The sequence below is a fragment of the Lycium ferocissimum genome, chromosome 3 (genome assembly GCF_029784015.1).
Source record: "Lycium ferocissimum isolate CSIRO_LF1 chromosome 3, AGI_CSIRO_Lferr_CH_V1, whole genome shotgun sequence".
Classification (NCBI taxonomy): Eukaryota; Viridiplantae; Streptophyta; class Magnoliopsida; order Solanales; family Solanaceae; genus Lycium; species Lycium ferocissimum.
The window spans coordinates 20,172,293-20,188,648 of record NC_081344.1 but is presented as its reverse complement, the minus strand read 5'-3'; the positions used below and the strand labels follow the sequence as shown (position 1 = coordinate 20,188,648).

The window sequence follows — 16,356 nt, the reverse complement described above, 5'->3', positions numbered from 1 at the left end:
TTTCAAAATTTTTTGTGGGGGGAGGGGTAGGGGTGGGAGGAGGAGGAGTGGGGACCGGTAAAAAAATTAAAATTTTTTTGGGGGGTGGGGTGTGGGCGGGGAAATTTGAAAAAATAAATAAAGAAAATCAATACTTTTAAAAAAAAAAATTGAGGGGGGGTGGTGAAAAAAGCAAATAAAATAACAAAACTTAAAAAAAAAAAATTGGGAGGGGGGAGAGGGTGGGGTGCGTGAGGGGTGGAAGGAAGAAGAGTGGGGACTGGTAAAAAAAAAAGAAAAATAAAAACTTTTTTTTTTTTAATTTTTTTTTTGGGGTGGGGAGTGGGGTGTGATTGCGCGGGGGGAGGGTTGGGAGGAGGAGGGGGCTAAAAAAACAAATAAAGAAATTAAAAATTTTTTTAAATAATTTTTTTTTAAAAAAAAAATTGGGCCGAGGGGGTGGGGGGTGTGTGGGGGTGGAGGAGGAGGAGGGGGTGCTGGTGAAAAAGCAAATAAAAAATATCCAAACTTTTCTTTAAATTTTTTTTTTTGGTTTTTTGGGCGGGGAGGGGGGGGGGGAGAGGGGCTGGGAGGGGTGGGAGGAGGAGAAGGGGGGCTGATGGATTTTTTTGAATTAAGTTGGGATCTTTTTGTATTTTATAAAAGATTACGAAGTTTGAAAAAAATACATTTTAGACCCAATCTTCTTAATCCCAAATTTAATTGGATTTTGATTTGATGTGGTCCCCACAAGTCACCTATACTAATTTGACAACTAAAAGGTCACCTTTAGTTAAATCTTCCGAATTAGTTCGCTATGGTTTGACATGTTTAAGTTTGGTTTCATTTTGTGCGTCATGGTAAGTTAGTGTTTTTCTGGTTGAAATAACAAATCGACCTCCGAAGGTTGGTTTTTGCTGCTTTTTAGTAGCGATGAGTAGACCAATTGGTGACTATAGTAGAAAGACTTAGGTTTATTTCTTGAAGCAAGAATCTGAAGCATTTGCTACTTTGAAGAATTTTAAAGCACTTGTGGTGAAGGAAAGTGGCTATGTAATAAAATCTTTAACATCCGATAGAAGAGGGGAATTCACTTGAAAAGAATTTAATGGCTTTTGTCAGTATCATGCAATTTGTCATCCTCTAATGTTACCTTATTCACCACAACAAAATTGAGTTGCGGAGAGAAAGAATAGAATAATTCATTATATGACTAAATATATGTTGAAAGCTAAAAATATGTGCATAGAATTTTGGGCTGAGCCTGTTTCTGGTACAGTTTATTTAAGCAACAAGTCTCCAACAACGTATGTTAGACACCAAACCCCTTAAGAAGCATGGAGCGGAAGAAAGCGAAGTGTCAAGCTCTTGAACATCTTTGGGAACATTGACCCTGCTCATGTGCCACAACAAGGGAGAGCTTAGTTTGACGATCAAAGAATCAAGTATGTATTTTGTTAGATGAAAAATCAAGTATGTATTTGTTGGCTATGACACGAGTTCAAAAGGCTACATGTTTTACAATTCAAGCAACAATACTACTAAAAAAATGCTAAAAACCGACCAAAAAAAATTGATTTTTCCGACCTCACGAGGTCGGTTTCTGAAAAAAAGCGACCTCAAAACCGACCTCAAAAGTAAGGTACGGTATGGGCTGGTCGCAAATAATTAGCGACCTCATGAGGTCGGAAAAAACTACCACACGTGGTCGGTACATGATTCGTCCCAAAAAAAAGGAAAATTAACATACCGACCCATTGTGGTCGGTATATTAAATTATTACTTTTTAAAAAAAAGCATTAACGACCACGTGAGGTCGGTAAATTATATTAGTTTTTTTTTTTTCAAGTTACCGACCTCGTGTGGTCGGTATATTGAAATTTTATTTATTTATTTTTGTGTTACCGACTACATGAGGTCGGTAGCGTAAATTTATGAATAATGACAATCATGAACCGACCTCGAGGGTCGGTTTACTGCAAATGCAATTTATTTACCGACCTCGTGTGGTCGGGTTCTTTAAAATCTGGATAATAATATGAACACAACCGACCTCGTGGTCGTTTCTTTAAAATGTGGAAAATGATATGAACACAACCGACCACATGAGGTCGGTTTCTTTAAAATCTGGAAAATGAAACTAAGATAACCGACCTCATGAGGTCGATTTTCTGCAGAAAAATTGGCAGCATTTTGCTGCTTTTGCAGCTGCCCACCTGCCAAAAATGAAAACCAATTCTGCATTTAGCTAAAACTAGCTCAAATAGCTGCCAACAATCTAACACGCACATATAATAACATGCTACAACCCGCACTACGTCAAATTCAACTCGAAACTACTTTAAAGTTGAATCAAAACATAGTTCAACATTCACAAAAAACATTAAACTACTTCAACCTTTGCAAACATCCACAAAACATTAAACTTGTCTAAATTAAGCCAGTCTACAACATTAAACTAGTCTACATTAAGTTAGTCTACAACATTAAACTACTTCAACATTCAAAAACATCCACTAAACACTTCCACATTTTAACAAATCCACAAAAAATTCATAAGTTAGTAAAATACTTAAAATTCAACCAACGATCTTATGCTCCATGGCCACAACACTCGCTCTATCTAACGACCCGGCATCATTGTAAATGTAGGCATACAAAGTGAGTATGTTTATACAGAAATAAAGAAGTAAGAAAAAGGAAATTTAGCTTTGCGGTCTTGGCCCAAGTTCTTTAGCAATCCTATGCTCTTCTAATGCTTTTCATCTGTAGCTCGAAGTTCGTCTTCGCAGAATCTCATCTTGTATACCCTTATTAGTCAAATGTACCTCACAAAGGATGAATAAAATAGTTAGTCAAAATGATACGCCACCCCGTAGAGTGACGTTTATAAACATAAATATAATATCCCTCGGTCTCGCATCAAACTTTGGGAGCTTTGATTACGAGAGGCTCAAACTCACGATTCCGAATATGGCAAAGGATCCTGAATCATGCGCGGCTGCAAACTAGTGGCTAATCTAGTTGCCTTGCCAGGAGCAGCATGTTGGTTCCTACCTCGTGACACCAATGAGAAATCATCCTGACCCAAACCGAGGGATAAAAACCTTTCCCGACTAGGCATGGCCTCAAGTTAAAAACTTTTTCATCAGCTTAAGCGTAGTTTCAAGTTCAAATCAGTTCGGTCATCAAAAGGTAGCATCATTGTAGCATATGTTCTTTTTAACAAAAAATAGTAGCTCATCAAACAAGACAACAACAACCATTTTTAACGAAAGATGGATCGAGAACACGACGAATCAGCCCGTTCAAAAGCGAAGAGGAATCGCCTCAAGGCGGCAACGAAGTACCCTTATAGTGTAGCAACACTGCCTTAGAAAAGTAACTACGGTGGGCCAATAACATAGCCAAACATTCCATCAGAAATCAGCAACCAAGTGCAGCAAAGTAGCAATTTTTTGGCCCAAAACGCAGCGACGGTTTGGTTAGAAATGCAGCAAAGGACTTAAAGACACAGCAACAAATGGCCCGAAAATGACATAGTGGGCCCTCAGGTGCAGCAGTGATCATCTGCTCAAATGCAGCAGCAAAGGGCCTAAAGAACACAGTAGCTCATGGTCCAAACTTAGCAGCAAAGCGGCCAAAAGGCAGCAACAACTTAGCTCAGGCATACGACAAGTATGGCAACAGGCTTAAGCCTCAAATGCTGCAACTGTTTGCCTTGGAGGTGCACCAGTTCATCGCAAAGAAACAGCAACAACAAGCAGCATATTCTCATGAATACATCAGCTAGTTGGTCGAAGCATCTCGAGGATATTTGGGATTTGAAATTCCCCGGTTCATGCAAAGAAGGAAAGAAAAATGAAAATTAGCATATGTATACTTAACACGACCAGATCTAAAACTAAAATACATTCATTTAGAGGTCCTGCTCAACATATCTAACTGACGGAATTGGTTTCCTTAAACCAAAGTTAATGGTTATACCAAATTTTATACGTCGCTAAGTAAGCTTACATAAATTATGAAGCATTATATCCATTACGAGTATCTGAATTGAATCCACAATTTTGCAAGGAATCAAGTCATGATACAATCATTTAACGGTCTTGGACAACGTCAATAAACAAGTTCCAGAACGAGATGCTCAACCCTTTACTACAACTACCATAACCAAAAAACATAATCCCATGAGATGTGTATTACTAACAAAAATGATGCTCTAACCACCAAGAAGCTAGTAAAGAATGATCAGACTGATTGAGCAACAAAAATTTAAATCCTTGGACAACACAAATACGAAAGGTTTGGTTGCACTATGTCCCACATCAATAAGATCAGGAGACAAAGTCAGCATAAGTTTCTTAAGACGGTCGTTCCACTTCTTACAATCAAGCTATAACCTCAACGCATAAGGCACAGATTGTGACAGTAAATGCTGCTGAGACAATCTCACAGCATAAGCGAATAGAGCAAAACCAAATAGACTACCCGGAACGATGACAAATTAATTCCCTTCAAATATATATTTTGAGAAACTTTACTTCAAAATACTAAGTGTTTGTAATTTTTTTGGGTTGTTGTGAAGCTGACAGTAGCAACGTGGCAAGTTTTTGTGCTAATCTATATTAATTAGAGCCTAATTAATATATAATATAGAATCCAAATTTGCCCTTATGGTTAGAAGTTTAGTTTTCGAGCCGAAATTGCAACTGCAACAACATGGATGACCCAACTTTTAACGGAGGGAAAAGTTAAACCATTTCGCATAGTTTAAGGGCAAATTTCGCCCTTTGCACTTCTTACATTTATCCAAACTAGTGATGGGTAATGTCAATCGTTATACAATAAAAAGTGATTTGTAATGTCAACTTATACAACATATGCAGGTTTCAATAAATTCTGAATATTTCTAAATTTATAATGGCTCGTTAAAATGACAATAGAATTCTGAAGAATAACAAATACACATAGGAACCAAAACAGACTACTCAAATATGAACTTCTATTCAAACTAAAGACATAATAAAATGTAGAAGGGGAACAAACAGAGATTGAGAACCCATAGAAGGTGTGCTAAACACTTTAAGACACTAGAAATAGAGATCCCAAGCATGTCAGTCAAGTCACAGATCGAAGTAGATGAGTGCTGCATCAAAGATAAATAACGAGAGAACCAAACCACAAACAATGGCTGCAATCATTCAAACCAAGAAAGAGTCAAAGTGAGTAATTTTATGCAACTCCCCCAAGCTCATCTAAAGTAAGTCATTTTAAGTGACTCCTCCAAGCTCATCTAAAGTATCAAATGAATTGGCCAAAATCAAGTGAACTTATGCGGTAAGACGAAAAAAAAGGCATTATCTTGTCGGTTAATTAACATTTGTATTTATTGAACAAATGCACTCAAGAAATGAAAACCCAACATAACACACAACCATCAATTAGAAAATAGAGCTAAAAATTAACAATAAAACTTTTTCTTCAAGCAAAATTGCAAATAAGAAATCATATAATTAATTAGAGGGATACTTACCAAAGGCAAATAGGAGAAGATGTTTAAACCCTAATTCGGGTAATAGCTTTGACGGAACAAAGGAGTTTTTAGGTGGGTGGCGACGGCGGAGACGGGGATAGGGACGACGGACGAGGGGCGAAGGCCGATCCGGAGATGGGCGATGGTGATGAGTAGGGAGAGAGAGAGAGAGAGAGAGAGAAACGTTGAGGGGGGAGAGAGAGAGAGAGAGAACATTTGAGGGGAGAGAGAGCGTAAATTGAGAAATGGGGAAAAATTTGAGTGATGTGTGATATTAATTTGATTTACCGACTACGTGAGGTCGCTTAATTATTATTTATTTTAAAATTTTCCGACCTCATGAGGTCGCTAATAGTAGAATTATTTTTGAATTTTTTTAACTTATGCATTCCGACCTCGTGTGGTCGCCCAATTAATTATATATTTAATTCCTTAAAAATACTTACCGACCTCATGTGGTCGGTCGTTTTTGCGGGTCAAATTAGCGACCTCATGAGGTCGGTTTATTATTTTTCAGAATTTATTATTAAATTAGAGACCCTTTTAGGTTAGTTTTTGTAAAATAAAAATTACAAAATAAGAAAACATGCTTATACCGACCTCATGAGGTCGCTCTTTTTCCGATCTCATTGAGGTCGGTTTTCAGCAGTTTTTTAGTAGTTTAAACAAAGTGATGGCTAGTCTTGATGTTGCATTTGATGAAGAAGCGGCATGGAATTAGGAAGCTCAGAAAAAAATGTCATAAGGTTTTCTTTCATCCTTACGAAATAAAGAGGAGCAAGAGATCACGGAACCTGTGCAGGATACAACTCCACCTCCTTATCAAAGAATGTTGCATTTCCCTCATCTCAAGAATAAAAATGCAAGGCTGCAAAGGATGTGGAGTATTCAAGAGCTCTGTGATGACATTAAAGCAATCACTAATTTTGATTTTTTTGTATTATCTCTTTGTTGATAGCAAACCATTGAACTTTGATGAAGTTGTTACAGAAAGAAGGTGAAGACAAGTCATGGGGGAGGAGATTAAGGCGATAGCGAAGAACAACATTTGGGAGTTGATTAACAACTCTTCCTAAGGGTCATCAAACAATTGGAGTGAAATGGATATACAAGGCAAAGCTCATGGAGAGGTGGAGAGATGCAAGGCAAGACTTGGAGCTAAAAGGCTACAAACAAAGGTATGGAGTTGATTAGGAGAAACTTTCTGCACATGTTGCTCGCACGGAGACAATTCGCTTGCTTATCTCTTTGAAGGCACAACTAAAGTGAAAGATTCATCAACTAAATGTCAAGTTAGCTTTTTTAGATGTCTATCTTGAATAGGAAGTTCATGTTGAACAACCATTGGGCTTTATGGTAAAAAATTATAAAGAAGTGTTGAGGTTGAAGAAATTACTTTATACGGATTGAAGCAAGCTCCAACAACGTGGAATACTCGCATCGACAAGTATTTCCAAGACTATAGGTACTCATGGTCTCCATGAATATGCTTTTTCCAGTAAAGTTCATTTTAGTATAATCTTCTACAATTGTAAGGAAATATTTATTGCCATCAATAGTAGGAATTTTATTGGGTCCTAGCTCATAGATCCATGTGAACTAAATCAAAATATTCAATAGACTTGATACAATTAGTAGAAAATGGTTGCTTGGTTTGCTTTGCACAAGGGCATACAGTACACTTGTTCAAACTTTCAGCTAGTAGTTCTTGTCTTGCAGTAATCAATCTACCAAGTACAGAAGTTGAAAAATGGCCAAACTTTTTATGTCGTAGTTTTATGTCCCCAGTAGCAAGGCCTTCTTCACATGAGTTAGTGTTCAGTGAGACTTCTCCTTTGTTTTGAGTTGATAACTCTTTAAGTATGTATGATCCATCCTTCTCCCTATCGATCTCCTTCACCTTTTCACTGTAGAAATTCCAGAAAATGCAAAAATCTGGACAAAATAGTACTGAGCATTCCAATTCTCTTGTGACTTTGGAGACTAAAAAAAGGTTATACTTGAATTGAGATACATAAAATACATTAGTTATAGTATTCACTGGATAAGTACTATCACCACTGTGAGTGACATCTCCAATAGGAAGGAATATCCTGTGTGACTTTTCAAGTTTAACAACTGTGGATCCGTCTAACAAATTCACATCAGACTGTAAGGATTTTCATGCCAATAGATTGTCGAACATAAACAATCTAATACAAACCCTAACATTATTTCAGGATCATAGAACTTAACGATTTTCACATAAACGTAGAACAACGAAATTTCAGTCAAGAAACATACCAGAAGGAATAAAGCGGAAGCAATTGATCGTGTATCTTGAGAAAACCAATTTCTCTCCCTTTTCCCTAATGTGTTTCTTTTCAGAATAGGCATTGATGGAGTTACGCTATTCTAATTAAAGGCAGAGAGAGGACCAGCAGTTAATTAAGGCATTAATCCCTCTTCCCATCAAAGTGGGGTAGTGGGAAGTTTTATTTGAAATAACATCCCTTGCTCCTGTGTGCACTATCCAATTTAGAAACTGTTTATATGCTAAAAGAGCACTACTGTTACCCCATGAAATTGTGCAAGAATCAATCGGCAAGAAGCCCTAGTAAGAAGAAGAAGATGATACAGATGTTTAGTGAAGAAGAAGAATCCCAAATTTCATATATCAGCTTAATTACAAATGAGAATGTTAAGCCTATATATAACAACCAACTTAATAAACTAATCCTAACTAACTGAAACAGTAGTAAATGTAATTAGGACACTTAACAGTAATTAGTATAAAACACTATTCTACCCTTGAATTATGTAATACCTTTTCCCACAGGATTATTTCTGTTGTAATATTTGTCATTATCGTGATTTTATATTGCTCCCTTCGATTGTTATATTTTCCACGTTAAAAAGAGTTGATGTCTTTGTTATTCGTTTGTTTCTTGTTATTTACCGTGGCTATTATCTTTGTGGGATATTATATCCTAACAAAAATAACTTTGAAGAGAATATAAGAAAAAATTCGTTAAGTTCCCGACAGGTAGGCAGGGCAAGCATAGAACAAGTGTAATTTTCATCATATTTAGAGGTAACTCATACACATATAAAATGTCAATGCTTAGAGGTATAGACCTTTCACCCCGACAAATAACAAGCATTAAACACTATAACAACTAATCGAAGTATGCTACTACATTTTTTTCGATATCTTTTATTCAATCAATACACAAAAAACACAAAAGGAAAATGTAATTAAGCTGTTGCATCTTCCAAATTCCTGTTGGTCTCTTTTAATTCAAAAACGCCAATGTTTGAGAGGCATAACAGCAAACTTCATGTTCCCAGTTTTGCAATGTATGCCTTGGTGTTCTCCACAAGCAAAATAGTAAGTTTGCATTTTATTCAGCACAAACTCAAATCCTTCCCCAGCACCTTGAGTTGGATCCGCTATCCTTTTGGCTCTTCTGAAGTCACACTTAATGAAGCTCCAGTAATTTGGGAATAAGTAAACACTGTGTGGAAATCCGGTACCGTTTGCATTTGGTGGATCATATTTGAATACTGTCACAAACAAAAGCGAATTCAGAATTTTAGTCGGTATACATAGAATGATACTACTTGCATCCACTATTTATTGTGTTAAGGAGTAGAACTTAGTATAAATATATACATATGAATAAATAACACTAATAAAAATCTAGTGTCACGAGTAAGATTCAAACCGGAACCTAATGAATTTTTTGCATACTATTTGCCACTACATGAGAAGTTTCCCTTGTGAATAGTGAGAAATTCAACAATGCATGCATAAAGTAAAGTTCAAAAAATGACCTATATATGCACAATATACTTTTTTAAACGTAAGAGATTCAGTTGAACCCCTTTCGCAATAGCACCAGTTTTTTTATGTCTGTTGGTTTTACCCTTTTTTAAAAGTATGTATTTACGTAGTTCAAGTTTTCGCCCGATTCACCAAGGAATATTTTGGTTGCTTTTGGAGGATTGCTTACTACTAGGTTGGATCGGATGAATTTATGTACAAGCACAAAATGCACTAAAAGCACAAACTTAAAAGAGAAATATACATACCCAAGGTGTCATGAACAAAGAAAGGAGCACTATTTCGTGCCCAATCCATGTAGTTGAAGCCATAATGCCAATTTTCCGAACCTCCAACGATGAATCTATTGGAGGTCTGAGTAGCATTTGGAGGATTAGTATAAGGGCAATTGGTTTTGTTCCAGGTTCTTGGCCCCCAGTTGAAGTCATAGTTGGCTAGTCCAATAGCAAACGTGGATGAGAACACTACTACAAGTAAGAGAGATGTTTGTGCATTAGCAAAAGCCATTTTTACAAGTTTAATTTGCCAATGAAGAGGAGAAGTTGAATTGCTGGGAATGATGAGTGAATATGGACTATATATAGAAAAAGTATGGTCAAAATGAAGACTCATTTGGAAATGAGAGACGAAGATGGTTGGTGAAACAGGAAAGTTGGTGCAAAAAGCTCTTCGTTGTTTTTCCAAGGTTTCTTTAATTTCTTTTTAATAAGTGTAACTATTCCCAAGTCCACCAATGAAAAGCAAATACTCTTCCACATACGCTGCTCTTTTTCAATGTGCTTACTTGCCTAAATTAACCGTGTTTCTACACCCATTAGAATCATTTAAAGTTGAAGAACATCTTTCCAAGCTTCTAAACTGGAAATATTGTGAGCCAACATGGTTTTGGCTGGATTGACTAACAACGGAAAAACTTACGTATAATATTTACACCAATTCAATAAATACATAATATTCCCTCTATCTCAATTTAAGTGTCTTAGCAGCTGTTTGGACATGATTTGAAATTATGATGATTTGAAGTTGAAGTTTTGTTTATATATGCAATTTGGATTTCTTAAGTAGTATTTTTTCTCATATACATAAACACCTCACAAGTTGTGAAAATCATCAAAACTTTCTAAATTCTTATATAATCTTACCAAATGAGCAAATCATAGTTCATAACAAAATTAATACGCTATTAGAAGGCCTTCTAAAAAATACTACATCAAGTGATCGAACTTTAATTTAATAAAAAGGAAAATTGAACATGAGTTGTATAAGTAAATGCAATTGGTAAGAGTAAATTTGTTATAAATATACTACCAACTTGCAAATCTTTTACTATTTGATATATATGGTTGGTAAATATATCTACCAACTTCTGGATCTTTTTTTACAAAATATAAACTTATGAGTCAAGTTTTACGTTTCAAATAATTTGAAATCATGATTTGGAATCCTAAATCATACCTTTTTGGAGAATTTGGGATTTAAAATAATGATATAAAGTTGAAGTTGAAATTTGTGCAAATTGCATAAACAGACCGCTTGACTAACCCCTTCATAGTCCATTCATGTTGGTTGGGGATGGTTGGAACCAAACAGAAGTGCAAATGTGCCATCCACATTCATTTTAACAAAAAAGACTGTAAGGGGAAACCTTCTAACAAAAATATTCGTATATTCTCGCTCATCCACGAATTTTTCCCAAGCCAAAACCTACTCCTAAGAAGTTGCTTTGAAATCAAAATATGAAATCATGATTTCATATCTCATGGCCAAACGCCTACTTAATTTGACTAGGCACAAAGTTTGAGAAAAATAAGGGAGACTTTTAAATCATGTGGTCTAAAACTAAAGGTGTGTGTATTGTAGGTCAATTCCGTCCTTTAAATCTTGTGGTCTTAAACATGCCACCAAAAAGAAAAGCAAGACACTTAAATTGAAACGGAGGAAGTAGTATGTATTTTCACCTATTGAAGTATAGTTAATGATATAGACTCTCATCTTAATTTATCACCTAAGCGCAAATTAATAGTATGATTTTGGTGCAAACAACGATTGCAGGTAATTGCTACCGACTTTCTTAACCCACTGTTGAGAAGGTTTTCCATGGGTTAGGTTTTTTTTTTTAAAAAAAATTAATTCCCTTTTGGTGATTACATATGTTTTATGGTTCTTTACGTGAGACCTAACTTTATGCTCTTTCTGAGTAAACTAAAACTGTTATTGGAATTTAAACATGTTATTCCAGACCTGCACTGAATTTTAATCGCTAATTTAAAACTAAGCAAGCTAGGTATTTTAATAATTCTATATAGTGAAAGGACAAAGTTGAATCTGCTTGAAGAAATTAGGGTCTTTATACAAATATCAGGCTGGATGAACTATTTACTTTTTCTGTCCGGCATACATAAATTATATATGCACTGATTATATATGTTTATACACATATTAATTAATGGTATAATTAATTTTTTAGATTATTAAAATATTTTAATTGATTTATAGAAAGTTGTTTACTTTATTATCATGCTATACATATTGCTTGTTGTTATAAACTATGCATTATTAGTGAGATTAAACTAGTAAGAGTATTAACGGAAACTGTTTTTCTGGTTATTGGGTTGTTGGTCAAAAAGGGGTTATAATCCTTCATTTTGGTGCGATAATAACGGAAAGGATTGCTTTTGAAGTTGGAATTTGGAACTGATCAAATATTGCGAGAAGCCGGATGAGAAAGTGGATGTATGAGGACTATTTAATCTTCAAGGACGGTGGATTGATGTAATAATGACATCAATTAAAAAAGTGAAGGAAAAAAGAAAGAGAGAAGATATCACATATACTCCCTCTATTTTATAATAAGTGGTGTTTTTTTTTATCTATTTATTTTGTTTCAAAGTAAATGGTGTTTCACAAAATTAAGAAGACATTAATTTCTTTTTCTTTCAATTTTACCCTTATTTAAATAAGTGGAGTTTTATATAACCAAGAAATCACTAAAGAGCTATTCCTCTGTTTTATTTTAAAAAGCAACTACTAGGTGACACCGAGCAGCTCATTTTACTTATTTTTAAATGATAAGACAGTCGTTACCCGAATAAAATTGAAGGGAAAGAAAAAACAAGAAGAGTAAAGGCCATTCAACCAGATTAGGGTTGAAATCCCTAATTTGAAAACTTCAAGTCAGTCCAGATAGAATTGTTGGAGGAGAATATCCACGTACATCAATTTGCAGCTCGTCTGTTCTTCTCAATCTTCCTCCTCATTGAATCGACCTTGTTGGCCGAATGCGACCATTTCACTTTCCCAACGGCATCTTTGACTGGAGCTGCGATTCATATCAAAGAATAGCTTGGGCATTCTTCTCAGTCTCTGGTACGATTTCTTCTCTTGATTTCTCTATGTATGGCTCCCGTCAATATTGTACTTGTTTTTCCTTGTGAAACTGCAGCCGTCCTCTTGATTGTGTGCTTTTGTGTTGCTTGCATGTGTTATGCCTGTATGGTATTGTGCTCGTGTTCATGTTGCTTTCACTTCTGTGTTGTTCCCCTTTTTCCCTCCTGTATGTTTCCTTTTGAGTTGGTGTCAATACTAGAACCAGTAGAATCTTTTGTGTCTATAGCTGTATTGATCTAGGCTTGTCATAAGAGAGTTTTCTCAGTATTTGGTAGCTCAATAGTGGTGATTCAATAGGATGAGCATCATAAGATGATAATACCACAAATTGAATAACTTTTATTAAGCTGGTCAAAATATGAGCTCTTTCCAGATTTCCCACCTGCTTAGCTCTACAAGAAATCAGGTTTTATGCTATCTTTTAGTGCCCATGAGCGCTCTATCATTCCTCCTTGTTGAAATTTTCCTCCTAGGGTTCCTGTGGTATTTTCCTGCAAAAAAATAGAAAAGATTAGTTAAAAATTTGTTCTCACGTTCTCCTGCCACAAGGGCATTAGAACATGAAAAGCAATGGTGTTCCTCTATGCATCCTTCATGTCTTATATCATTTGCATGATCTGATTCTTCAGTAGGGTAGATTTAGCTTATCATTATTAATCAACCTCCTTCCTTTACCTCCCAGATCCTGAAAATATTCCATAGCTACTTCCCCATCATCCAATGTTGAATTAGTAGGATAGATCTGCCATCTGATTCTCTTCTCTCAGGATATGAGTTATTCTGATTGTTCTGTTGTTCATCTCTTTCAGATCTCTTCCACCAATTCAATTATCTGCCACAGAACTTCCCAAATCTTTAGAATGCAATTTTCAATGATAGGGAATCAGTCTCAACTATCACTTGCTGGTATTATCTCTCTTCTGCATATCTTATTGTCGGTGGGATAACCATATATACTTTCTTCCTGAGTATTAGTATATACTAGGCTAATAGGCTAATCATCTCTTTAGCTTTAGAAGATATCAAATCCTCATTCTCATTCCTCACACAGAATCCCCATGATTCTCTTTCATGATTTCATCTAGATGCACCTTCAAATTGCATTTGACCCATTTATAGGATAAAAAGTCTTGAAAAAGAAGAGTTTCATTAACTAATAGTTATTAATAGGTTCATGAATTCTACAAATTAAAATGTATCTTTCAAGAACCTAAAACGTAAGAGAATGAAACCAAAACGTAAAAGACAACAAAATGTATCTTCAAATTCAATTCATTTAGTTTTGAAACTCAAGAAAATTTTATCAGATGAACTGTTTCAAAATTAATTGAAACATTAATCCTAACAAAGAGACCACAAGATCTATTGAAATAATCTATGAAATAGTGGGGGAAATGATAGAATTAATATATATCTCTATGGAAATTCTATCATGTGGAAAGGTCGAAAAAAAAATGAAGGACTATATTATGGCTTGAAACTTTATCTTAAAGATGTGAGGTCCATCAAAATCTTTTATTTTTTCCATAGAAGAATCTTGAAGATTCTTTAAGATCTGGTTGATGTGTTGGTGGGGAATTACCAAACGTAGCATAAAAATTGGCATTGGATAGAAGCCAAATACTTGGGATCAAGTGTTGCAGAAATCGATCTCAAAATTTCAAAGTATTTTGCTGAGGTTGACAATGGAGATGACCAATTAGATAACATATCAAAGTCATAATCAAAAGAAAAGTTGTCAACGAAAATCGGTTCTATCTTCTAAACTCTATTCTCTATTTATTCTCAGCCTATTGTGATTTTTTGTGAAATCCAATGCTAGGTAGAAGGCCATTTTGTGATAATCTTGAATGGTGCACATGATTAGAGATAACATATGATTTCTTTGAAAGAAAAAATGCAAATTGGTTTGCATATAAATATATGTTGCATGCATAAAATTGCAAAATGTGAATTTTCAAGTTCTTGAAAGGATATGAAGCATATTATTGTGAAAGATAATATATATGCTTGAAAGCTTAAATATTATTTTGAGATTGTGACAAAAGGAAATACTTTTCCTTATATTGTAGAGCTTATTGACTTGAGGCATGAAAGTCTAGGTCACGTGAATTTTAGATCTATTTGACTCTTGGTAAATAATGGACTAATTATTGTTTGTGCAAGGAAATATGTTGTTAAGTGTCTTACTTGTAGTAAGTGCAAGATAACAAAGAAACCTTTTTCAAAACAGTTGAAAGGAAATGCACACTTTTGAGTTTAATCCACATAGATATTCATGAAATGAATTGTTTGTCGCAAGATGAAAAAGAGATATTTCTATAATTTTCATTGATGATTATTCAAGATAAGCTTTCAAGCTTGTTAGTAGACATGAAACATGTTATTCGAAAGCATCATATCTAGACTTGAAAGTTGGTGTACCTATATGTTGCGTACAGAAATCATGAAAAATTTACTTTTGAGTTTGTGCAGTGATATGAATATATAATTTGTAAATATCATATCTATACTTGAAAGTTAGAAGATCATTTTGAGATAAGGAGAAAATGATATTGATTCTGTTATAAGTTGAAGGTTCATCATGATATGAGGAGTATATATATAAATATCTGGTGCATTTATGCTCGGGAACAATATGATCTTTTAAGTTCCGAACTATGGGAAAGCTCTTAAAATATTGAAAGTATGAAGCATTTTACTGGATTTCAAAAGCCAATAGTAGACTGGAGAGTCTAATACAATTTGATGAACTTAATGACATAAACTTTGTTATGTTTGCCCCACTTAATCTTTGGTGGGTACGTTGAACTGGTCCGATATTGATGACGAGTAGTTGATGGAATAAGAATTTATAGATATACTTTCTACTTGAGAAGAAATTGATCGGCTTAGAAGTATTATGCTTGATATTCCTTTATGGAGTAAGTCAATGCCATATTTTGTGATTATAAATTGTGATAATAAAGCTGCTATATTTCAGGCTTCAAGTTATTGGTACAATAACAACTCCAGGCAAGTTTGTCTCAAACACAATCATGCTAGAAAATTACTGGAGGATGGTATAATTTCCGTTCAATACTTGAAGTCCAAGTTCAATTTAGCAGATCCTTTGTCTAAAGTTTTTGGAAAACTAATTGGTGCTGAAAATTTGTAAAGGAATGGGAATAAAGCCTGTTGAAAATTAATTGTACTTTATAGGAACCCTACCTAATGATGCAATCTTAGGTTCAAAGAGAAAAACAAATAAAGTTATAATTGTGAAGCACATCAATAAAATTCCCATTTCCTAAAAAAGAATGAATAGATGTGCACAGGTTGAGATTCTAAGCTCTTAATAAATCTATAAGACCGATCTCGATTAGAGTTAGTGAGAACACTCTTGATAGATTTGCCGATATTTTTACTAAAGAGGAGGATGAGATTATATTCTCTTAATAAGTCTATAAACCGGTTTCGATTGGAATGAGTAGGAACACGCTTGGTAGATTTACCGACACTTTGCTGTAAAGGAGGATGAGATTAAATTCTCTTAATGAATTCATAGGCTAAATGGTCGGAGTATGCAAAGTTACTCTTGATGAATTCATCGCGCTAAGTACAAAGTGGAGGCCGCTTCAATAAGATT

General features: G+C 34.9%; 1 protein-coding gene across 1 annotated transcript; it reads right to left on the bottom strand.

The window, feature by feature from the left end:
- Positions 1-8,587: 8,587 nt before the first annotated feature.
- On the bottom strand, positions 8,588-9,862 carry LOC132051016 (uncharacterized). Its single transcript, XM_059442327.1, has 2 exons — positions 9,590-9,862; positions 8,588-9,061 (listed from the first exon to the last, which is right to left on the bottom strand). The coding sequence occupies exons 1-2, from the start codon at positions 9,846-9,848 to the stop codon at positions 8,796-8,798; spliced, it is 525 nt and encodes a 174-aa protein (XP_059298310.1). The 5' UTR covers positions 9,849-9,862; the 3' UTR covers positions 8,588-8,795.
- Between the last annotated feature and the right edge of the window lie 6,494 nt (positions 9,863-16,356).

Bases quoted from the DNA above. Each gene is read 5' to 3' on its own strand.
- LOC132051016 (XM_059442327.1), bottom strand. From the start codon at position 9,848: ATGGCTTTTGCTAATGCACAAACATCTCTCTTACTTGTAGTAGTGTTC. The intron at 9,062-9,589 runs GTATGTATATTT...TGTTTGTGACAG, and splicing joins CTTTGTTCATGACACCTTGG to TATTCAAATATGATCCACCA.